At 36.6% G+C, this 26,375-nt stretch overlaps 1 protein-coding gene across 1 annotated transcript; it reads right to left on the bottom strand.

Annotated features, from left to right (window-relative positions):
• Positions 1-1,713: 1,713 nt before the first annotated feature.
• On the bottom strand, positions 1,714-22,479 carry LOC105382510. The gene is made up of 6 exons (XM_011552404.3): positions 22,322-22,479; positions 7,600-8,114; positions 7,215-7,401; positions 6,276-6,480; positions 3,249-3,408; positions 1,714-2,180 (listed from the first exon to the last, which is right to left on the bottom strand). Exons 2-6 carry the CDS (start codon positions 7,717-7,719, stop codon positions 2,013-2,015), a joined length of 840 nt encoding a protein of 279 aa, XP_011550706.3. The 5' UTR covers positions 7,720-8,114; positions 22,322-22,479; the 3' UTR covers positions 1,714-2,012.
• Positions 22,480-26,375: the final 3,896 nt, after the last annotated feature.

Here is a 26,375-nt window from a genome sequence, read left to right on the forward strand (position 1 = left end):
TTTGTAACTATTTCGAAATAGGAGGAAAAAATCTGTACGTTGCCGGGTCTAACTGGGAGAAACCATACTTTTATTTTAGTCGTCTACGTATTTTTGTGTTATTGTTGAAATAGAAACTCATATTTCACACCAGTTCCAATGTTGTCCTTGTAATTTTAAATCTACTTAATTGATCCTTGTGTTTACAGAAACGTGGTGTAAACGTTTATTATCCCTGTCTTTAAGTGGATTTTTGTACGTAAAATATTTAGGTATTATTAAATTTAATTGATTTATACGTCGTATTAAATTATTGTACTATCATAAAGATCGAAGAATTTTTGCTTGTCTTAACTTCGCTATCGCCAATATTGTTTGACAAGAGTTTTCAATATCTTATCTTCGAATCTAAATATAAAAAATATGTATTTTTCCATCCAGTGAAGATTAAATTCAGGCAACCACATGTTACTTCTTGTGAATGTAATTTATTAAACAATATTGTAGGTAGTTATATTCCAGTATTGCTGTTAAAACTAACGTTGAAAGTCCCAATAGACATAGTGATACTTTGATGCAGATAGATAAAATACTGCAAACTCTAGTTGACTTCGTGGTTCAATCGTATAGTTTATTTGTAAATTGAAGTACGTAATATTGTCATAAGTTTGGTATTTTTTAAGAAAATTAATTATATTTGCTTACTATGTCCCACCTCAATGTTATGTACTTCAAAGTACATAATTGAATTAGACTTCAAATGTTACATGCTCGACTTTTCAATTAGCATGTAAAATATATATGCCTTGAAATGAGAAAACTACTTGTTTTCGGTTTAACACTTTTGTTTATACAATTCTCTAATAAGCGGTGGATGACGTATGAAATAGAATGAGAAAAAATAAAGATATTTTAGATATGTGTACACAATAAATTCAAAATTACTGTTAAATTGAAGCTGAAATGACGATGTGTTTTAAGTTAAGATTCTTCTCTGATTGATTCAGACGAGTTTTGAATTCCATTACTATTTGTTTTTAACTTGTTTAACATAAAATGTACAAAATATAAATATCATCAATATAAAAACAACTGATCTTACACACTTTCACGACATGGTATGGTACCGGTACATACTATAATAATTATTGCAGCATGTATTTTGTACATTTTATGTCATTTTGTTTATAACGATGGGTTGTTTCGACCCAAAACGAAGAAGCGCCGGTTTTCTTTAAAAACTGTTTAGAATATAATCTAATTGTAAAATAGTCTTAATAACTGTATTCATAGAGGTTAAGGTCCCAAATCTCAGTTTCCTTTACGTATAATTAATTTAATTTTAGTTTATTTTGCGACGAATCTGCACAAATTGTATTTGGAATGAATCGCGCTCCCCTATGTCCCAAATAAATTATTATAATTTGTATTTTTTTTTGTTTTCTTTTGTTCTCAATAATTTTAAAGATTAAGGTTTAGGAGTACCTACTTCATTTACTTATCTTATTTTGAATCTAATTCTCCCCTGGGAACTTCTGTTTTTCCTGTTATGTCCATAATTTTTAATCTTAAATTATAAGTCGATGTTAGAATTAAAGAACCAACAGTTTTATCGGTGGTGTGATCAGTAGAATAGCGACATATTATGTACTAACCAACTATAAGATTATTTTTATTATTGATTCCAGTATGCATTGTTCATAGATTATACTGTAGACAAATAAAAAACAAATAAACTGTCATATAAATGTGTATTTCATATAAATCTGCCACCAAAATAGTAAAATCCATAGAAAATGTAAGCTAACTCGATCGAATAAAAAATCAACTTATGAACTAAGGAACACAATTCAAAATAATTCCCATTCCCATTGAACAAGTTAATAAAATTAAATTATACAGATCAGTAAAAAAAATACAAACTAACATTAAGATTGTACCAACATAAGTAACTTCGTTTTACGATATATTTTGAGGTTATGTTTTCGCCATCTTGGCCGCCATTTTCTTTTGGCTTGTTTCCATTTCTTAGCTCACAGCGAAACTGCAGCTATATCATCGTTGATCTCCAGCAGTTGTTGTATAAATGAGTCGTCGGTCATGACTCTTGCAGCTCTGCAGATGGTGTCTAGAAGGTTCCCGTATTTGTAGTTCATCTGCTTGTTGCACTGCTCTATTTGATCCTCTATGGCTTCTGGCACCTGGGATGAGAAAACATGGCATGAATTTGTGATAAAGTATAATAATTCATACAGCGGAAGCCCTACATCCTATATGAGTAGTATATTTCGATGTTTCTCTTTTAAAGTTAAAGATTGTCCCATAGACTAGAATATTGTCCTAGGAGATCAGAAGTAGTAAGTACCTACTTAGTAGAATTTTATTACATTCATATGTTTCATAGCAAGCGTTGGTCAATATAGTTATAGCCTAACTTAGGTTACCTACCTATTTCTTATGACTAGAAGAGTGCGAGGTGACCTAGTTATAGTTAATAGTATAGTATGGTTTTACATACACATAAAGCATAATCTGTATGTAAAACCACTACCTACCTATTGGCATATAAATAATGCCATGTGAAACGAAATTACATGTTTGTGGACATTATAAATCATATCACATGGGGAAACATGCACTTAACTGGAAAATTACCTATAGATGATGGATAGAAAGATAATACGTTGGAAATTTATAAAGGACGGGATATACTTATCTAGTACGCAGATAATGATAGGTGTCCATAATAAATCGGCAATGAAACGGTAACGTTCCATTGTATAATAAAAATTATATAATAAAATTACATGATTACGACCGATGAGCGTTTATTTGATTTTCATACGGACAAATCGTATAAAATATTAGGTCTATGAGAAAATTATATGGCAGAAGACATAATTATAAGTACCTATTGCAGAAATGGTAAATAGTTTAGTCACTTTTGTGATAGATTACTACTTTACTCTGGCAGATAAAGATACATTATGAAGATGGTGACATGACTCATGCTATCTCGCTCTATTTGTATAGGCCTCTCTCAACACTCCTACTTATGTAACGGCGGCCATTTTCATTTTGTTTCTTTATCTGCGCGCGTATACTTACCTAAGAATGGCGACTGCTTGTATAACCTTGATTTTGTGTTCTAATATAAGTAATCTCTTCCCATCAATCTTTTCTTATCAGGCATTTTTACATATAACATGCATGATTAAATTATTTTGCAATACTTTCATGCTAACCTACTTATTAAATTAGATAATCACCTCATCTCGTCTCAAAAAGGCACTGAATTTGAACTTTGTCTTCTGCTTCGAGGTTCCGTCGTCGAGGAAGAGAGTGAACTGAGCGTCCTTCCCTCTCGCACCCACGGGGAAGTAGATCCCGGCCGTCACGTGGCCCTTCTGGTCGCGGGATAGGAGACTCCTGCGCAGGGGGAATGTAATTTGAAATTGGGGAATCATGGGGTATATTTAAAAATGATTAGAGATAAAGCAGGCATTTATAAAGTGCTGCAATGCAAGTTTACCTATGCAAGTAAGAAATCGAAAGAAATCCCTATCCCTATCTGCGTAAGTTAGTATAAAAAAACCGGCCAAGTGCGAGTCGGGCTCGCGCACAAAGGGTTCCGTAGCTTAAATCAACCTATCTCAAAAACTATAAGAGATACTTTGATCAAACCAAAAATCGTTGAAAGAGTTAATTAGCATGCATCACCTCTATTTTTTTTAGAATTTTATACCCCGTAGTTATAAAAATAGAGGGGGGGGACATACTTTTTACGAGTTTGAGAGCTGATATCTCAAAAACCGTTCACTTTAAGAAAAATGTTTTTTAGAAAACTTTATATCATTTTAAAAGACCTTTCCATTGATACCCCACACGGGTATGTACATCGAAAAAAAATATTTCATCCCTCAGTTACATGTATGGGGGGCCCCACCCCCAATTCTTTTTTTTACTATTTAGTGTCATATTTTTGTAGCGGTTCATACAACACATATTCCCATCAAATTTCATCACTGTAGTACTTATAGTTTCCGAGTAAATCGGCTGTGACAGACGGACAGACGGACAGACGGACAGACGGACATGACGAAACTATAAGGGTTCCGTTTTTGCCATTTTGGCTACGGTACCCTAAAAACTAACTAAGTACTTACCTAAATTAATCTAAAAGACAATTGCCTGTAACCCGAGGATAGAATGTGGTTTTGCATGGTGTCAATCAGTTATCAGTGACGACTTGTGGCTAATAATGATGACTACATACCTACCTCCATCTCTTATTTATTTCAACAGCATATTAAGTATTATTCATATTCATTTATTATAGTAGGTACTATACAGGGTTATTGGTAAGTAGACCGGGTCCTTTCAGGAGGTGATAGAGGAAGGCATTTCCAGACGATGGAACCCTATAATGCATTATCCGAAACTTAACCATTTCTAAGATATTTCCTATTTAAGTTTTTTTTAAATTTTTGCCAAAATTTTATGTTTAAAACCGAAAATAAAAAAAATAGCCATATTTCAATAACTTTTTTTGTTGTTTCGCACAGGTTACACCTTAATAAACTAATTAAAATAATCCAATCTGCATTATTTGACTTAAATTAGACACAATAGCTCAAAATAGTTAAACATTTTTAAAAAATATTGAGAACGTAAAAACAAATAAGTTAAATTAAACAACGATTAATTTGACGACCGAATGGCGTAGTGGTTAGTGACCCTGACTACTGAGCCGAAGGTCCCGGGTTCGATTCCCGGCTGGGGCAGATATTTGTTTAAACACGAATATTTGTTCTCAGGTCTTGGATGTGCCCGTAAAATGGCAATAGGCCCGCCCCCTATTACATTGGGACTAACATAACACTCTGGCGAAAAGTGGGTGCAGCAATGCACCTCTGCCTACCCCGCAAGGGAGTACATTACAAGGCGTGAGTGCGTGTTTTTTTTTTTTTTTTTTTTTTTTTTAAATTAAAAAAGAATGTCATATGACAATTTTTTGTGCACTTTAGCGTAAAAACATGGTTAACTTATAAGCTTTCAAATAAGATATTTAAATATCAAATCGATTTAGGTATCACCAAGATATGACCAAAACAACCAGAGAAGGCGGAGAAAACTCAGTAGGGATTTCCATACTAAAGTCAACAGGACTGAAAACAATCACACTTTTTAGGGTTCCGTAGCCAAAATGGCAAAAACGGAACCCTTATAGTTTCGTCATGTCCGTCTGTCCGTCTGTCCGTCTGTCCGTCTGTCCGTCTGTCCGTCTGTCCGTCTGTCACAGCCGATTTACTCGGAAACTATAAGTACTACAGTGATGAAATTTGATGGGAATATGTGTTGTATGAACCGCTACAAAAATATGACACTAAATAGTAAAAAAAAGAATTGGGGGTGGGGCCCCCCATACATGTAACTGAGGGATGAAATTTTTTTTTTCGATGTACATACCCGTGTGGGGTATCAATGGAAAGGTCTTTTAAAATGATATAAAGTTTTCTAAAAAACATTTTTCTTAAAGTGAACGGTTTTTGAGATATCAGCTCTCAAAGTCGTAAAAAGTATGTCCCCCCCCCTCTATTTTTATAACTACGGGGTATAAAATTCTAAAAAAAATAGAGGTGATGCATGCTAATTAACTCTTTCAACGATTTTTGGTTTGATCAAAGTATCTCTTATAGTTTTTGAGATAGGTTGATTTAAGCTACGGAACCCTTTGTGCGCGAGCCCGACTCGCACTTGTTTTACCTTTAAATTAGGCTAAACTTGTTCGTTTTTCAATTGAATTTTGTCCACCTGTGCTGGTTGTTTTGGCCGTATCTTGGTGATTCCTTAATCGATTTGATATTGAAATATCTCATTTGAAAGCTTATAAGTTAATAATTTAACTTATTTGTTTTTACGTTCTGAATATTTTTTAAAAATGTTTAACTATTTTGAGCTCTTGTGTCTAATTTAAATTTAAAATAAATTTCAAATAATGCAGATTTGATTATTTTAATTAGTTTATTAAGGTGTATCTTGTGCGAAACAACAAAAAAAATTATTGAAATATGGCTAGTTTTTTTTATTTTCGGTTTTAAACATAAAATTTTGGCAAAAAATTAAAAAAAAACTTAAATATGAAATATCTTAGAAATGGTTAAGTTTCGGATAATGCATTATAGGGTTCAATCGTCTGGAAATGCCTTCCTCTATCACCTCCTGAAAGGATCCGGTCTACTTACCAATAACCCTGTATAGGTATCTCTCACTATTTACACATAACAATTACTAACTTGAAGTTATAAACGAGGTTCCGTCTCTCAGTCACATTCACTCCAGTGAGATACGGCCTGGCGACGTAGATGAGCGACGTCTGGCTGACGACCAGCGGGCCGCGGGTGTCTCTCTCGCGCCACTCGACGTAGCCGTGGTGGTGAGAGTTGAACGCGTAGTGGTACTCTTTGCGGGAGTGCGGCTCGTCGGATTGGGTGAACCAGCCTGGGTGATGCAGAATGGTTTAGGTTAATCAGGTGGGTTTAGATAAGCTGCTGTAACAACTGCAACTGCTCTGGGCCGAATTTCGAACTCAGAGGAGCGCATAATCTCATTGAGAATTGCCGCCATCGAACATACCACCCTGCATGATTTGCATGAATAGCAATAGTTACGGAGTGTCTGTGAAGAGGCTTCTTGGGAGAGGACCGAGGCTATATAAGATCTAGCACTGGTCAATTGTTAACCGCTGAACTGTACAAATAAACTAAACACAGCTGATAAACAGCCTGTCTGTGCTACTTGTGTAACTAACTACAGTAACATACGGCACTAAAGCCGCCCCTTACCTGTGTGCGGGTAAGCTCCATCCTCCATCACAGTGAGGACTCTCGGCACGTGGTAGCCGGGGTCAGCCAGCAGCACGCCGGCGCGCCCGTCCACTTCGATGTGTACCCCCGCCATCACGTGCTCCTTCTCGGCTCCTCCGACTAGCTCATGTTGTGGATGATTGTCATTTACTTACCGCTATACTAACTACAGTAACCTACCGCATTAAAGCCGCTCCTTAGTAACTAACTGCTGCTAAGCTGCTTCTTCTCAGCACCCTCGACTAGCTCCGGTTGTGGACGATTGTCATTTAACTACCGCTGTATATACCAACTACAATAACATACGGCATTAAAGCCGCTCCTTAGTAACTGACTACAATAACCTACGGCATTAAAACCTCCCCTTACCTGTGTGCGGGTAAGCCCCATCCTCCATGACAGTGAGCACTCTCGGCACGTGGTAGCCGGGGTCGGCCAGCAGCACGCCGGCGCGCCCGTCCACCTCGATGTGTATCCCCGCCATCACGTGCTCCTTCTCAGCTCCATCCACCAGCTCCGGCTCGGCTTTGTTCACGTACTCGCCGCCGTTTTCCACCTGGTAGGAGGTTTGAATTAGAGAGGGCTCTCGCCATGGAACGTGAAGCAAGCAATATAGCGACATAGAGACGATGAAGAAGTAGAAGCTTTATGGGACATTGATAAGAGGATTTAGTCTACTTTGTCATTGAGTAGAAAGGGTCTAAATATAAATACAGTAAATAGTAGCGCAGTTGACTATTGACATGGTACCCACCTTCTCCTCACAAGAGTATATGGACAGCGCGCGCCCCAACCCCTTGAACCCCTTGTCCAGCCGTCTCCACTGCTTCACCAGTTCAATAGCGAGTCCCACGCACGTGTGCTTCTTCTCCATAAGCGGCGGGCGATACTCTTGATAGACCTCACCCAGCGGCTGATCACTCGCTTCATACGCCTCGTAGAAGCTGATGAAGTTGCTGACCGAGTCATAGTTCTCGTTGAAGATGAGCTTGCGTAATATGCCCTCGAGTTGCGTGGCTAGGCTTTCATGAGCGGCGAGGGACAGGCGTAGCGCGGGGCGCGCCGTCCCCCATCGCGCGCGCGGCAGCGGGTAGGTCACGGGGGGGTCCACAAAGAGTCAACTCGGCCACTCGGCGCCCCAGCGGCCGACGGTGGGGGACCAGCGGTCGGCGCCCTCGGCCTCCCAGTCGGTGTCATCCCGCTCGGACCGCGGCGGCTCGGGTAGCGCACGCTGACTCTCTAACACCGATGTTGTTAGTCTTTCTCGCTCTGCGGATGAATTGGACAAGTTAGTTAAGGCAGCAGCAGTAGGTACTAGTTATTATTCTGTGGTTAAGGTAATGAGAAGAAAGAATAAAGAGAAAAGGAGATGAAGAACGAAGAACTCGTCAGCTTATTGCACTATCTTATGACTGACTCTCTTTAAAACACCAAAGCTGTGGTAGAGATTATTAACTATCCAAGATTGCGTAATTCTGTTCATAAACACTCATTAACTCGTGGCGAACCAAAGTTGGATAATAACGAAGGGTATCGAATTGTGTGAAACACGTGGAATGCGGCTCTACACGTGAATTAGGGTACCTAGACTACTAGTGATTGTGTGACGTGGGTGGGTAAGCTATCGTTGACCAATGAGTAAAGCGCGCATAATCCATTACGTGGTAGTAGGTGTGTTGATAGTAAAATCTAATCTAATTACTCATCTACTATTACCTACTTAGGTACCTAAAGTTTAACGCGTAACTATCCTAATCAACCACTTGTATAACGAATATAACGATATACATAGTTAAAACGATGTTTTTTCATTTTATCTGTGAAATATTTTAAGTATGAGCCTAATATCTGGTGTTGGATGGATCGTTGTTTAATCTCTCTATGATATTTTTGTTGACTGTACCAGGTACCTACTCATAATGAGAATAGATATTCATCCATCTTAAGGCTGTCACTAAAGCTAGAAGAAAATCAGAATCTGTCAAATCTAGTGAGGGGGGGTTGAGGTATGCGGGGCGTTCTCCGGACAATGACATGAAATTTTAACATAGTACTCGAAAACATTAAAGTGAAGACATGCCACTTTGTTAAACATATACTAAGTAAGTAATATTGTTTTGTAAGTGATACGAAAATATTTATTTTTATTTGAAAGTATTTTTAATATTTAATCATTAATTATAAAAAGTCGTGCCCGTGCCGATATTTATACAGGTTGTTGCAAAAAGGGTATACTAAACTAAGCCGAAACCTACGTGTGCAGCATGTTATTGATGTTATGTCTAAAACCCTGGAAATGAAATCAGAATGTAAAAATTCGCGTTTTTTTTTTTCGCGAATTAAGTATAGCCTCACTTGGGGGCAGATTTTAATATAAGAGGGACTACAGGGTGTTGTATTAAAAAAAGTATAGTTAGCCGAAAGGGCGTTACTCTGAATAACTTTTATCCTACGTATTTTTTTATATTCGTGAAAAAAAAAACGCTTCTCCATATATTTTTTTTGGTCACGTGACCTTTTAGTTAGACGACCTGTTTTATTTTGGTGTTTTAAAAGCAGAACAGTAGTTTGCAGAACTCTGCATATACAGGGTGTCCCAAAAGGTTACGTAGCTGGCAAAGGTGGTGATATGGGGTGGTCTGGGTGAGGTATAATATGTACTTAAGTATGTGTATTTTGGATATGATAGAAATAATATTTTTGTTTCTTAAAACCAAAAAAAAATAAAACCTTGTTGCGCTCTTTTGCTCGGTAAGGTTTATTGCTTCATTTGATAATTTATTATAAAAACGTATACAGTTCCCCATGAATGATGTGTTTGTTTTCGAAAGTCTGAGTGTGGGGAAAAGCAACTTATTTTTGTTTCTGGTCTCAATACCGTGAGTGGCTCCTACTTTACTAAATGAATTTAAGTTTTTACGAACATACATAATATTTTCATAGATATATTGGCATGGAACAGTTAGTATACCTATTTCCTTAAACGTATCTCTTAATGAAATTCTAGACCCTAATACATAAATGGCTCGAATTGCTCGTTTTTGCAGAACAAAGATTTGATTAATGTCAGCCGCTCGTCCCCACAATAGAATTCCGTAAGACATAACACTATGAAAATAACTAAAATACACAAGCCTGGCTGTATCTACATCTGTTAACTGTCTAATGGTTCTAACCGCATAAGCTGCAGAACTCAATCTACCGGCTATCCTCTCAATATGGGGTCCCCATTGCAACTTTGAGTCAATTGTAATACCCAGGAATACCGTTTCATTTAATAACTCTAGCTTATCGTTATTCAATGTCAAATATGTCTCTACTTGTCTTACATTAGGCAAAGTGAATTTAATACATTTCGTTTTCTTGGAGTTAAGAGCTAAATTATTTACAGTGAACCAATTAGCAACTATGGAAAGAGTACTGTTTGCATTGTCAAAATTGACTTCTTGTCGCTTCAACTTAAATATAAGTGAAGTATCATCAGCAAACAGTACTATCTCACATAATTTATCTACCTACAAATATTGCTGTATTAAAAAAATTGCGGTTTTGTAATAACGATTATAAAAAAAGTTATTTTCAAGTCAAGGAGTCAGTACCTAATTACAATTTCAGTCAACACCAGGTGAACTGAAAAAAAATAGATAGTTCTAATTATTCTATAATCACTTTAGATCGCAAACATTGTAACTCCACTTTTCTCGGCGAAAAGTCAATTAGTGTCAGTTGGTGTCAATTAGGGCATGCAATACCGGAATAATTTTCAATACCGGTATTGAGTTTCGGTATTACTACTTCGGGATTCCGGTACTAATACCGGTATTGATTTTGATTGATTTTTAAAGTTCTTTATTAACATAAAAGGTTGATACATTTTTTAAAGTCTAGTGTACATTTTATTCCTAGGCTAAAAATATCTTAAATTCTAATGTTTTACAAGACCTGTCGGTCTTTTACAAAACTTATGGCATGAGGTAAGTATATATCAATATAATTAAGATTTAATTTATTTATTTATAAGACTACATACGTATTATAACAGCTATGCACTTTTTGGTTAAACGATACATTTTATGGGCATTATCGAAAAATAATACCGGTATTAGACTTTCTTGTTGTTATAAATGGCAAATATTGTATTTAAAGGACTATAGGCCAAAATTAAACAAGAAAAGGCAATCAAATTCTGTAATTATAGATATAGATTTCTACGACAATTGAGTATTAGAGTTAAAATGATAGATTTGAAAAAAAAAATTTGGTGTCGGTTTACGCATGGGCAACAGTAGATTTCCAACGGCCAAAAACTACATTAAACTATTGGAAACAAGTGCGCTTTCATAGTATATAAGAACACAAGGCTAACTATACCTTAATCGCTTTATTTATAGCCTAAAAAGTCCGATTCCGGTATTACTTCAATACCGGTATTAACTTTCAATACTGGTATTGAAAAATACTTATTTTTTTTCCGGGTTCCCGGTATTGCGGTATTGTATGCCCTAGTGTCAATAGAAACGTTTTTTGAATTTACATGTTTTGTTTTACTCTTTATTCGAAAAAAAAACTGTATTCCGCATTTTACAATTTGTTTTCCTCTAAACCAGAAACCGTGATTTTTAAACAAGAAAATTTAGTAATTCCCTTTATTCTCATATACAACGTGCGATGTAGGCGAGCGTGAACGAAAACTATGCAATAAGCCTTTGTTTTTATTACTACTTTACTAAAATAAAATAACATACTCAACAATGTTAATATTTTTTTTTTGCAATATTGTAAAATTAAAATCTAATTATTAACATGAATTTCAACTTTTTTTGCATCTATGCGTCGAATGACGGCATGACGGCTGCTGCAGCTACGTGCTGTCCAGACCTCCAACCAATCCCACCAGTACTGCAGGTTGCGTCGAATACGAGCCATTCTCTTCGACTTGACAAAACAGGTGCTCCTGGAAGGGCCATAAATCGCACGGCACCCGTACCGTATAGAGGCAACAGACTCCTTTGCAACAGCCTCCCAGATTCCTAAGTAGCCCATGCACTGCATGGCGAGCACAGCTCCAGCAATGGACAAAATTTCAAAAAACTAAAGCTGCTATAAATCGGAAACCATTTCGAGATTTAGCTGTAAAGGCCACGAAAAAAATATTTTTGAATTTTTTGGATGTATCATTTTGGAGAAATTCATAAAATAGTCAAAAAGTGCTGATGACGTCATGCATTAGGTGCGATGAATTTTGTTGCTCAAAGCCTATCGATGAAAAAAAAAAGTAACTGTCACTGTCATTTTTGATTGACGTTGACGTTTTATCGTGACGTTTTGTTGTTTATTTGGGTCATTTTCATAAATTCTGTTCCGACACTTTTTGACTTTTTTTTTTATTTATCGTATATAAAATGGTTAGTACGCATTAAAAGATGACCCGCTATATAATATGTCCCAGAGCATGCCACCGCCTACATAGCTAAAAAAATTGGGGTAAGTACATTATATTTATTTTAAAATAGTAATATATTGTGCATTCATGTGTTTCAATTATGCTTGACTGGAATGCTTAGTAAAATTATTTTTTCATGATAAGTATTTTGTATCATCAGAATTATCAATGTCACACTTTTTTTGTCATTTGAAAATGACCCATTTGCTGGTTGGCACGTAAACAAAGTTTATGTCACCTGTCAGTTGTCAGTGTCATTTATGTTTTTTTTTTTCGAGACTAAGGCAAAGGACTTAAATCAAAATTGAGCCTAATATGTGACGTCACTTCCGGTTTTAAAATAATAAACTTTAAAGTTAAAAATAACATGGAAAAAGAAATGTACATGAAAAATAAAAAAATACGGGTCCTCTAATTTTTAATAAGCTTTCCGAATAGCTAATAAAAATGTAGGGTAAAAAAAATGAAATGTTGTCCATTTTTTCGTAATGAATCCTTGGGATGTCAGCCCTCTAGGAACGCGGTTACTATTTTTAAGCTAAGAGCTAGTTCTCATCCTGCTCCGACAGTGAACGAACGATCACGCATTTCGGATGCCAAACTGACTGTCCGAAAGGTCGAGACCGTACCACCACGTACTACAGAGGTAGTGGGTGCAGCAATGCACCTCTGCCTACCCCGCAAGGGAGTACATTAGTACAAGGCGTGAGAGTGTATGTATGTGTGTAGATATGTAGATAAAGTCGCACTTAACCGCTTTTTTTGCAAAGCTTGTTAAATACCTTCATAGATTTAAAAAAATATGTACATTTTAGTTCTTCAATTTTTAAAAGTACTTATACTTTTGAACACCCTTTAGTGTACAGACTACCACATCTTAAAATATATATTATAAAAAATTACGGTTTTTGGTTTCAAATAATACAAATTGAGAACTAAATTTTCAACACCCTGTATATTGTGTAGCTTACCTAGCATACACAACCGTTAAAATAAAATAAAGTTAAATTATTACCCCTCAGAATATAAACAGGCTCGCGCTTTGGCATACTGTATTGACCGTATAGTTCTTATTCGGAGAATCTAATAAGTGTCATTATGTGTAATGTTTACCTTTATCTATGCATCTGTAACTCTATAGTAAAAAATGTAAACAAATCGAAAAGGCGAAATGTTTTCTAAGAATTTTCGGCTTTTCTCCATCTAAAATGTTTAGAAAATTAACTTTTCATAGCAAATGCATATGTATTATAATATTTGCAGTCATCATTTGTTGATTTAATCAGTTTTTGTGAAATATTTGATTAAAAATAAAATGGCGTGGGTATCGCTCCTAACAGGCCGCCACCAGGGCGACGACTGAAGAAATCTGAAATCTGTCACGGCGTCATCATTTTTAAACCGGAATTTATTAGTTTTTTGCAAAAAAAGTTGACTTCTGGTCCATTAAATCCAACTCTTTAAGGTAACTTTGTTAAGAATTTAATTACCTACACATACATATAAGATTCCATGAAAATGGGCCCTCTGATTTCGAGGGTTTTTTCATAATAAGTCGAAAAATGGCAAAAGACATGGTCTGTTTGCAATTTTTTTAACATACTTATTATAATCCTGCACCAATTTCTAAGCAAATATCATGTTGAGTATACCCTCTGCTACAATATATATTTTTCTCAAAGTGATAGAAGCTACCGTTTTTCCAATCCAATCAAGTATATCAAACCGACTTTAGCATTTTAGGTTTCGTAATCCCCTTAATAAAGTTGCCAAATTAATCTTAAACAAACGAGTCAAGTACTCAGATTCAAGAGTAAAGACGGGCGAGCTAATTATATCTGTTAGTTAGCCAAATGAGGTACAGTCAACGAAAGAAGTTTATATATACAGAGAACCTAATTATATGTAGGTTTTGCAGAAAAAGAAAACTAAATAAGTAATGTACCTACTTATATTATGTGTATTTGCTGAATTTATATTATGCTCTGTTACTAAATTATTCCTCATCACCTCAAATATACTTTCTAAAATATACATAAATGCAATTAATTGGTGACTTCTATCTTCGGTTGACTGTACTCGGGCAGGTTACCCAGTAAGATCTCGGCCAAAGATCCATTGACCTACTTATGTTCTATTGTACTCGTTCATTTGTAGGTACTAGGTACAGTCTGACTGCACTCGAAGTTGCCTTCCGCTAGCATAAACGAAGTTAAGAAATCAGACACAACTTTGACTAAAAATTTTAAACCAGGTTTAAGCGAGAGTTACACACGGTTTATAAGACAAATGCGTACCTGAGACAGATGTATATATTAGACAGGGCTAAACTAACATGCGTCTATCCTAATCCTAACTATCCTAATCCTAACTAATCCTAATCCTAACTAATATTATAAATGCGAAAGTAACTGTGTCTGTCTGTCTGTCTGTCTGTCTGTCTGTTACTCTTTCACGCCAAAATTACTGAACGGATTTGAATGAAATTTGGTATACATACGGTCTAGACCCTGGGAAAGAACATAGGCTACTTTTTATCCCGGAATTCCCATGGGAAAACTTTTTAAGGCGAAGCGAAGCGCGCGGGAACAGCTAGTAGGTATATAATACCTTGATTATTGTGGTATGACTTTTGCCTATAGTAATAAAGTAAATTCTAGCCCAATAAAGCAGCTTTATTAAAGCTCATTTGTTGGCACTTCAAGTACTACAACATTCACCTATAAGTTGAACAAGGTTGTAAGTAAAAGGTTGTAAATATAGGTACACTGGATATTATAAAGGCTAAAGAGAGTTGGCAAGGTTGTGGCTATCGTATGAAGGTTCTGATTTCCATGACCTGGCAACCTAGGCCGGGGCTAGGTCTGCCTTTAATGTGCAAGTTTTTCAACCTTTCTAGCAGTAAACTTAAGAAAACCCGTAACTTCGCACTAATTCGCGTTTACCGCGCGACTTGATGTGAGTGAGCGCGACGCAAAACTTTTGTCACGTCTTGGTGTACGCGTCTTGCGCCCCGTGCTAAGCCTTCTGGTCAAACGGTGAAGAATAATCCCTGATAGATAGGTACTATTTATCCTTGAATTCCTACGGCGATCTGAAGCACGTGGGTAGACCCTATTATAAGTATACCTAGTAACTACATGATGGGGCCATGTGCAAATCTCAGTGAATAATACATTTATAAATACTCGTAGTTTGACCGATACCTTGACTAGCGATGCAACACAGATGAAAATAGATCGCCTTCAGCAAATGCTTGTTAAATTTAACGCGTATACTACACGTATTACGTAGCTTCATACGTAGTAATTCTTCTTCTTCTTCGTAGTAATTAATATTTTATCAGTGTTTTTTCGATGTTCATACACATTAAGGGACCGGTTGATGGTTATTGTACCCGTAGCTATCACAAAACAGTTAATGGTTAAACTATTGCTTGACTTTTGATTTTCAGGACCTCAAGTTAAACAGTAGACCTTCTCATGTGATGGCTGAGGAAAAGTTAAGTACCATAGGTAGGTTGAACTACATAGGTCAGTCCAAGTTACAGAATAATATTGTGTCTTATGTATAATTGATTAAACATTACATAGGACTTCTCTATTCATATATGTGGTATGTAATGTGATATTCCCTATAGGGAATACCCAATGAAACACATGTCGTCAAACGCATACATAATACATATAATCGCCACATTGTTTTTGTAATTAACTTAATGATCAGACCAGGATTTATCAAGTCGTTTAGTTAAAATGTGACCGAACAATGTGACTTTGTTCAGTCAATAACCAGCTGATAAACCATTAGGTAATTAGTTGAAACACAAAGATTTTTATAAATGAATTATTCAAAGTAATTATCTATCTCAGTCAATGCTCTTAATATAAATGTAAATCTAAGTATAGGTACTAAGTATAGTACCTATACTATTATTTTATTAAGTGTTGTAGGAAGAGAAATAATAATTAAATTATACAGATGATGATTGTATTTGGCGCAAAATCCTCTTGTGAGTGTGACATCAAAGTGGAATATTTTTTTACTTGATATCTTTTATGACGCTACTGATATTAAATTTACCCTCGTAATTTTATATGAAAGACGAAATTAACATGCCTTTGAAAGGTAAAAATTTAATATGTAATACCTACATAAACTACAAAACCGTGACCTTAACCGGAGTATGTACCTCTAAGTGCTTGAGATTATGTTACATATACACTCGGTACTCGTATTATGTCTGTATTTATCATATCCCGTATCCCCTTAGACTAGGGGAAGGGTCCGACTACATCTACCCTCCACCCCCCCCTCTATAGGGGTTCGTCGCACCCGGTGGAAAAATACAACCCTGTATAACAAACCAATTTCCACTAGGCGAAAAATCTGATGAAAATCTCACTATGGGATCTTGCAAAAAGTGAGTCAGTATCGGAAAGGAGGACAACAACTAATCATGCACTATAGTGTATGATCACTTTTTGGAAGATCCCGCATGAATAAGATTTGTACCTAGCATTTTTCTTTTAAAAAAATATATATATACTTAAAACAGTATGCATTAATTCTGAAGCTATGAAATCTCGTGCTTGCAATTACGTCTATCAGTATTTCCGAGATAAACAGAAAAATTGAAGCATCTAGTCTAAATAAATAAGATGAGAGACACCGCAGGCATGCGAGCTAAATGCCTCGACCGTGAAATAGGAAAAATTCTCTTATCTCCACGGTCTTACGGTTAAAAATCGGGAAAAAGTATAAAATATGTCGATTCTACGTTTTCAGCAAAGTTATTGCTAAGTAGCTAAATAAATAAATAAATAAATATGTGGGGACATCTCACACACGGCCATCCGACCCCAAGCTAGGCAGAACCTGTGTTATGGGTGTCGGACAGCTGATATATCTACACAAATACATAGATAGATAGATACTAAATATAAATATCAACACCCAAGACCCGAGTACAAATATCTGTCTTTAAACAAATATCTGCCCCAGCCGGGAATCGAACCCGGGACCATCGGCTCAGTAGTCAGGTCACTAACCACTACGCCATTCGGTCGTCAAGCTACCAATGCCTCCCCATTTTCGCCAGCGTGTCATATTATTCTGTAATATGTAGGTATATTGTACCATACTACACTGTGGCTGTGTAAAGAAAATGGTAAGTACTAAAATAGCGTTTTTAATAAATCACGTTACAATACAAATTTTGTGATGCTACGAGCTTTTCGTAGACAATTTTGCTACGAATTTTCGTAGCCATACCGCGTAGCACCCTTCGTAGCAGTTTTGAAATTTAGGAATTTTCATGGTCAGCTGTTATAGGTGATAATGAAACGGCGATGTTAGGTGTGTGGGTATATTATAATTAGGGTTTCGTTTTTCCCGACCTTTTTCTGTTCCCGGGAAACGGGAATTTTTTTCAAGATTTCCCGGGAATTCCCGGGAAACGGGAATTTATTTTAAATGCTAGTTTTTCCTATTTTCGGGTATTAAAACACTAACAATTAAATCAAATATACTTTTATAACTCTTACTTTTATTACTCGTATAGGTAGAAAAAAACAACAGTCAGATAAATTAACAACCAAAATTATAATGATTTGTTTTACATGCAAAATCATTTGTTTTTCTTAATTGTAAATTAAACCAAAGGTATTATGATTAACAGTTTGAAAATAATATTATTCAAAATTAATTACACTTGAGGCAATGTTTTAGAAAAATTAATTCATTCAGCGATTTATCGCTCAACCTACTTCTTATTTTAGTTTTTTCTCTGCGTTAGTAATTTTATAAAAATAAACGCGGACACAAAACCGGGACATAAAAAAAATATAATTATAAACAAACAAAAACCCGACTGCACGCTAAAAAGGTGAAAACAAGTCCCAATGTTAATGGAAAGTATCGTGGGCGGGGACCACCAGAGGTTTCACAATTTAGCTGAATGTTACTTAGAAAACGGCCTTGTGTGGCGGTCAAGTTGGTCCCCGGAGTCCCCGCCTGCGATACTTTCCATTAACATTGGGACTTGTTTTCACCTTTTTAGCGTGCAGTCGGGTTTTTGTTTGTTTATAATTATAATTTTGGTGTTGTTATTTAAATACCTATAATATGCATATTTTTGTAATGTGCAAATCAAGCCCATTCATTTGATACCCCACACGGCATAGTTGCAAAAATATTATTTTTTCGATCATCACGTTATGTCCTCTAGAGGGCGCTATGTACATTTTAAGTGTAACGTCATCGCGCCATCAATACGCTTCTAACGATACCTCATACATCAAAATCTATCTAGCCGTTTAGGCTACAGGAGGGAACAAAGAAACAGACATAGATACATACAATCGAAAAACATTACCCTCCTCCTTCGGCAGTCGGGTAAAAAATATGACAGGCGTCACACTACCGTTAGCTTTTACAAATTCTTTGGTCACATATGTAAAAGCCGATATTTTTTTTGTTTTTAGGTAGGAGAAACAGATAAATAAAGATGAAAATATAGCATAGAATCAATGAAAAATAATACCCGGGAATTCCCGGGAATGATATTTTTTTTCCCGGTTTCGGGTATGACATATTTCCCGGGAATTCCCGGGAACGGGAATTCCCGGGAACACGGGAACGAAACCCTAATTATAATATATTATCTAGCTAAGTTCAATATGTCCTTCTAGTAATAACAGCTGAGTAATTATATGACGTAGATTGTCTGATTCACGTTAACATCCTTTGTATCAAGTGTTAGCGGAACTGACTCATAACATTTTCCGAAACGCTTTGTTTAGTTGTTGTTGTTAAAAGATTGCCCACGGTGACCCTTAAAGGTGTAAAAGTTACTCTTAATATTATGGTTACAATGATATAAATTACTGTAGCTGTAGTGTAGTTGTATATAAAAGAATACAAGTACAAGTGTAAATTTACTTTTCGAGCTACGAATTACTATTCGTAGCTATCAGGTCATTTCAGTTAACTCATTACTATCAGGATGCTAGTGGACGAGACTGTAAAGCCTCCACCATACCTACCTACACTGCACACAAAGGCAGTACAATGGCCGACACGTCTCGTGCCCCCACAGACATGGGTCACGTGCCACACTCACGCACGTGACTCCAGTAGTGGACTCAGTTATACGGAGCCTTTACCTTAAACTTATCTCTTAGATACTATAAAATATATATGCACTTTTAAGTGGTAAAGTTTAAGAAGGCTAGCCCCTTTTATTTTAAAACTTATACTAAATATAGTCCGTTTAGAACAGGTTTTAGTACAGTGTATTCTAAAGAAAGTTCTAAACTTAGTTTAGTCTAGGTTTTATTCTATGATGATGATGAGGGTGAAGGAGTTTAGGCGATAAAGGGATATGCACAAAGGTTCTATCCGAGTGAGTCAGGTGCAGGGATTTTTTAAATATCGATCCCGAAAGAGGAGTGTTAGGTGGATAGGATACCAAAACCTACTTGTTTTTGTCTGTTGCATTATATACATATACCTACTTAGCTGGTGTAGGGGTTTGTAGCTTAGTTTACAAAATCGGTACTAGTTTTTTTTTATAATTTATTTACTTTATTATTTATCTACTACGTATCTATAACTAACACTGCTGATTATGTACTGCCCAAGTAAACTGCAATTATCTAGTCTAAAATTATTTATGTCCTTTTCTAAATTTTCAATAACAGTCCTAGATCCGCTCCTGCGTTCCTCGAGCCCTGGCCAATGACTCGCGGCCTAATTTCGAAGGGCCAATCATGTTTGAGCTGTAAACTGTGCGTGATTCGTCAATTGGCTCAAATGATTTAATGACGCGGAAGAAGGTTACTTCAATTGAACCCTTTTTATGGACTACTAAATATTTAAATTTTTGAGGCCTACCGTCAAAACGACGAAACATTTAAAAAGTAGTGTCGAAGTCACACCAAATTTAATTTTTTGTTCTAAAAAGTATCTCATTCGAATTCCCAACTTTATGGGATCCCATAATGGTTGCTAAAATTAGTTCGCGATCTGGACCTTATTTATAAATAATATTCTGTAAGTATAACTACCTTTTAAAATTTAATAATTATACTGACTGTTACTTTAATCTGTAAAAAACTACTTATGTAATTAATTAATTAACTACCACTTGACATTAAATTAAGACGCATAATTAACTTAATTACAAAACTTGTTGCATTCAAATTTTATACTTAATAATGTTACGAAATTAAACCATACTGCATTGTAACTGTTGCATATTTAGTTTTTTAATCGCAACTTTATAATCAACTGCAGTAAATATTACCCACTTACTTAAGTAAGTAACTAGGTTTCGCCATGAACATTCAACACGCACTGCGTAGTAAGTACATTAGTGAAAGTGAATAGCTGTAGACACTGCAATGTACCTACTTACCGTATTTATTATTCTAAGAACAATGGCTGCGATTTCCATGCAGCGATTAAAAGAAGTCACACTTTTATCCTCCACTTATCTTAGGCCCACTTGCGTGGATCACAGGGTTAAAAATATAAACTCAGAGGTAACTAACTCAGGGTTAACTTTGTGAAATTTTAACCCGGACTTTTGATTGCGCTAATGGAAAATAACCCTGAGTTAGCTAACCTGACGTTTCTTTTTGCACTCTGTGAATCTATGTCCCGTTCCAGGCTGAAATGGACCAAGTTTCTATTGCCGTAAAAAAACATTGTCTTCTATCTCGTTTTCACCTCACGTCTTTGGATAAAACTATCCCTCTCTATTTCCATTTTCGCAATCTGTCAGTAATTTGTATTTTGTTTACAAAGTGTCATATTTGTGATTTCCTTGTAGATATACATTACGAAAATTATAAAAAATTGAAAAGAAACGGCGGTAGCTCAGTCAGTCTGGAAACAAAGAGGGAGTTCCGAAAATAACTGTTCAGCAAGCTCAAGCAAGCAGCAGCAGCGACCACCACCGTCACCGCGGCAGCTCGGAGAGGAGAGCCTCCGACAGCGCAGAAAAGGAACGAGTCCCCGTGCATTCCCAACGCCACGACTCCACGAGTATTTAAGTTAGCACCGCGCGTATAAGTAGGCTCATTTTCTGTAAATAAATTATTATTATTCTGTCCACTCTGAGTATTATTTTCTACCTACTCTACACAATATCTCCAAAAATGTATACCATAGCTCTTACGGTGAAAAAAACATCATGATCTAAATGTGTACCCTAAAGTGCATTGCACTCTTTCAAAAGCGGCGATACGGCTCGCGACCTATCACGTGAGTACAAAAATGTACAGCGAAAAGAATATATGTGAATATAAGAATGATGAGTTAATCATCATAATCAAACATTTCCAACGAATACAAGAATATTGATAAAAACCTTTTCTTTTGACGTAAGACGGGTTAGCGTCTTAACCCTCCAATATTGGGGGGTTAAATATTTAAGAGTTTATCCCAAGGTTAGCGCTCATATTTCAGCGATGCAAGACAAATTAATAATCTAACCCTTCTTATGTCAAATATCTCCGAGTTAATTCGCTAACCCAGGTCTGCGCAAGTGGGGCTTAGAAAATTGTGTGATAATATTGAATGGAATAATACCTGAAAATATCATCAATTCATTCATTGTGACTGTGCAACAATATTAAGATCTAATCTAGCCATTAAATTAACGCTGTTAACTTCATTGTTCATTAAAAACATGAGAATTAATTATTTCGCGCAAAATTCGTGCGGTTGTTTCATGATGAGATTATCTGTATTATCTCTATCACTATAATAAATACGTAGTAACTACGTCATACAATCACGTTACCATTGTAAACAATAATATTATTATAAAAAAAGAGAAAGGACTTATCTACGTTTACTATACGTACTACACACCGTAAATGCCACGTTACTCAAGGGTCAACAATCACTTTCGTCTGAATGCGAGCACGAGTTCACAATAACCTAAACCTCCTTCGAACAACATGTCACCTTAAAACAAACACTGGCCGGAAAGTCATAGAGTAATTAAGAAAAAAAAACTCACCCATACAATGGCTACAGCCAAATAAAAAAGAAAAATAGATCGCTCCGTCGGGGCGTGCACTAGAGACGTGGGCCTGTCGCGGTTCCAACACACACACTGAGTATTGTTGAGTTGTCAGACGCCGTTATTTATAATGGGGGGTAACGATCCGGCTGCACGTGCTGTGGGTTGGCGGACGATAACGAGATATGTCAGTTTTAACCCCAGGTGCTAAAAGCGGTGGGTTTTTATACGTAAAAAGTGTACTTGTGCCTACATCTTACTTGGTTCCCAAGTATGTGAAAAAAGGGCAATTTCTGTATACAGTGAGCTTTATAAGCAAGTCTATGTGTAATGAATCTAATGGCACGAAGGAAGCTGATGTTCCCGACCGCGGATCGAACGCGAGACCTCTGTGTGATGATGATGAACCATAGCTTCTGCTACCACTAGACCACATAAGCAGTTTCTCTACATAGTTTTTGAGAAGCATTAAGTAAATTGAAGATGGCCTAACTAAACCCTTCCTTCATTGGAAGGGGACCCGTGCCCCAGCAGTGGGGACGTAATGGGCCGTGATGAAGTAAATTGAAGAAATTACATTTAAAGATAGTTAAACGGATAGTTAAGAGTTTTTTCCAAGATAAACAGTTTACTAATTCATTTCGAATAATGTAACGGAATATCGTTGATAACGATAACGTTATAGAGCACGCGTCGTGTCCCATCCCTAGCCCCGCAGTGCGCAGGTCGAAAGCGCGCGCTTCGCGGCAACAGCTGACTGCGACGATATTTTTTTTTGTTATCAAACACACAACACGAGTGTGCCATGCCGATAACTTGTAAACGTAAACTTTGTACTTACTTAAGTACTTATAATATGCAAAAAAAAATATTTTTTACAATGTATGAAACCTTTTTGGGATACCACCATCATTTGTCACCGTGGTGACAGGATTAACTAGTCAGATTAGCGTGAGTCGCTGCAAGGGTGCGCCGCGCCGGGCTGGATAAGTCACTCGGAGACACTCTATGCAAGTACTCTATGTCCCTATAAAATAGCAAAAGTACCAACTTTTGCTCAACGTCAAGATAATAGTGTTTGTCACCGAAATGCTGGGGAAGAAGATAGAGACATCGGAGAGCGCAATATTGAATTAAAGGTCTCCAGAATGGCTAGCACGGGTCGCAATTTTTAAGACGTGACAAAAGTTTTGCATCGCACGCGCTCACTCACGGGAGATAGCGCGATGGAGAACTTTTGTCATGTCTTAAATGCGCCCTGTGCTAGCCCTTCTGCTGGCTCATACATTGCGACGCTCAAAAGATAATTAAGTATATAAGTAACTATGCATAAGTATGACATTTTGCGTAAAATCTCTCATGAAACAATACTTAAACAATATTAGAACCAGCTATCAACTTATTATCTGACCATAATCACCTCCTGTCTTATTATAAGACACACGTTGCACATAGGACAACAATTATAAACACATTCGTCTGTTTGTGGTTTTCACGCGAGAACTCGTATACGTAGGTATACCGGGTCCTCAGCATAATAATATAGGACCGGATATGGATAAGGAGCTTTAATCAATTAAATAAGTAAGTACCTACACAGACTGAACACACAAATCTCTACGAAATTATTATCCACGTGGCCCAAAAACGTGACTAGGATAATACACACTTGTACTCGCTTGTCACATTGCTACCAAATGATAACCAATGTCACAAATACAGTGGGCACAATATTAAGGTTTTTAGATGATAACTATAATAGTGAATAACAATCGCTGAAAAAATAAGATATTTTTTTGGCGGTATTTTCACAAAATTTTACTGAAATTCATAATCTACAGTCAAAGTTGTAAATGAAAATCTTTCTATCTGCCATATGATGTTACTGGAACTTTTTCTGTGCTCGTGTGTGTATTAGTACTTACATAAATCGTTAAAGTAACTTCATAGAAAAATATGAAAACATTCTTATTTTTGGATTTAAGATTTCACCGATTAGATAAGTGGAATGAAAAACATTATCTCCTGGTGATCAGTGTTTATGTTCTTAAACAAAAGATAACATTGTTTGAATTGAATTGAATTGAATTGAATTATCAAATTATTGTTCGTTGTAAATGCCACTGTACCTACGCTAGGGTATACATATACTTCGCTAATGCTAGGCTAAGTACACTGCTTATCTCCCTCTTATTTATTTCGTGGTCTCTTCCCGAAGGATTGCACCATAATTTCGCAACAGCCGTTAAAATCTGCAAGCTCATTAAAGCAAGATCAAGACCATTATTGTACCGGCCGGGATTCGAACCCGGATTCATCGCACAAGAGTCTGAATTACTAACCGTCGCGCCACCCAGTGCTACGTATAATTAATGCATTTACGTGGGTTTCAGTAAAAGTAGGTAAATATCTTGATAAGGTCACTAAACACCTACGCACACTTTTGTTGTGGGTGTATTCTGTGACATAAAGCACAGTGACGTAGTTTAGATACAAGAGGGTCACTCTACACTGATGAAAAACGTACAAACGAGAGCTGTCGTGCAATCGGCACAATTAATACAACGAGATAGAGTCGTGGCTCTCGTAACAGCTCTCCGAAACTTCGTTGTTCGTTATATAGAGTGACCCTCCAGTTACGCATGTTATACCTTGGATAAAGAGTCGGACAATTAAGGCTAACTTTGCAACAGAAACAAGTTCGAACAGCAAAAAAAAGTTTAATACGACCTGACTGGTAGAGTCCGCGCCACCACCGTCTTACGACAAAAGTGAGAACTAAACCACTTATATTCATACGATCTGACACTAATCCTGTGAGTGCAGCACTGCGTCTATCGGTCTTCACCATCATCATCATTCCGCGTTGGTGGCGCTGACTGTACATTATATTGCTCATAATCCATCATGGGCTATAGTAAAATAAACTCTCATCCATTATTGCACAGTTAGCGCGGTCGGACTCAAGTTATAATATAACAACTTTCCTCTATAAAGGTCACATCACATTGCAGAAGTTATTTTCATCTGAGTGGGTATTTTCTTCCCAAGGGCTTTAACTTATAGCTTTCTATTTCTCTGGGGACTTTCAGAGAAGGTTCCATTTTCATCTCATGGTTGTTTCATACTCCATGACGTAGAAAGAGAGCTGCTATAAGATTGACTAGGGTTTATTACGGGTATTTGTGCCATTCTTACCTAAAAACGGTAATAAAATGTAATTGATACAAAGTTGGGTTACTTGGAGTGCATTCGGGGACCATTCCTAAAAGTTTGAAGACATCATGGTGATGATGATGGCTGACTGAGTTAGCTCCAATTTCTCCATAGTCGGTTAGATTGTAACCAGGGAAAGCTTGATCAATTATACGTCATCTCCATATTAAATTCTTGACAGATGTGTCAAATAAGTCAAGCAATAATACCTGGTTATGCTCTAACCTACTATGCCGAAATTGGCACTTAATGACGTATCATATATCATATGTATGTGTGAACACTGACGATGACGGTTGACTGTTCGACAGATCGCTCGGAGTTTCGCATTGGGGACATGTTGCTGAATCATATATTATCATATAAAAGAGTCAAACCTTAATAGTTTGCAACAGATCTTGTATTTGATTAATGTATTTTTGTAAAAATCAGAGGATCAGAGAGCCTACTGGGAAAATTTCGCCGGATTGGCAAGTAAGCAGTGTAAACTGAAAACTTTCTTGGGCTCTGTGGCAGTGCAGCGTGGCACCACTAGGTGGCGCCTCTCCCGTTTACTTTTCATTGCTAGATTGTTATTCGCAGAACGATGATATAAAATCTAGCACACACTTAGCGAGTACTAGATTTATAAATATCTCTATCCCAAGAATAATTCTATCCGGTTTATATTTTATTTCATAGTAAATAGCTAAGAAAGTTGCTGTACCTTAATTATCAAGAGAATTATGGTACTCTTGCTTAACGAAAAATACATATGAGATAAATTCATGGCAAGGATAGAGCAGCATAGTTATATTGAATTGTTGAATACCCCTGGAGTGCGCCCTAGTGCTTC

Source organism: Plutella xylostella, chromosome 3, assembly GCF_932276165.1.
Source record: "Plutella xylostella chromosome 3, ilPluXylo3.1, whole genome shotgun sequence".
Taxonomy (NCBI): domain Eukaryota; kingdom Metazoa; phylum Arthropoda; class Insecta; order Lepidoptera; family Plutellidae; genus Plutella; species Plutella xylostella.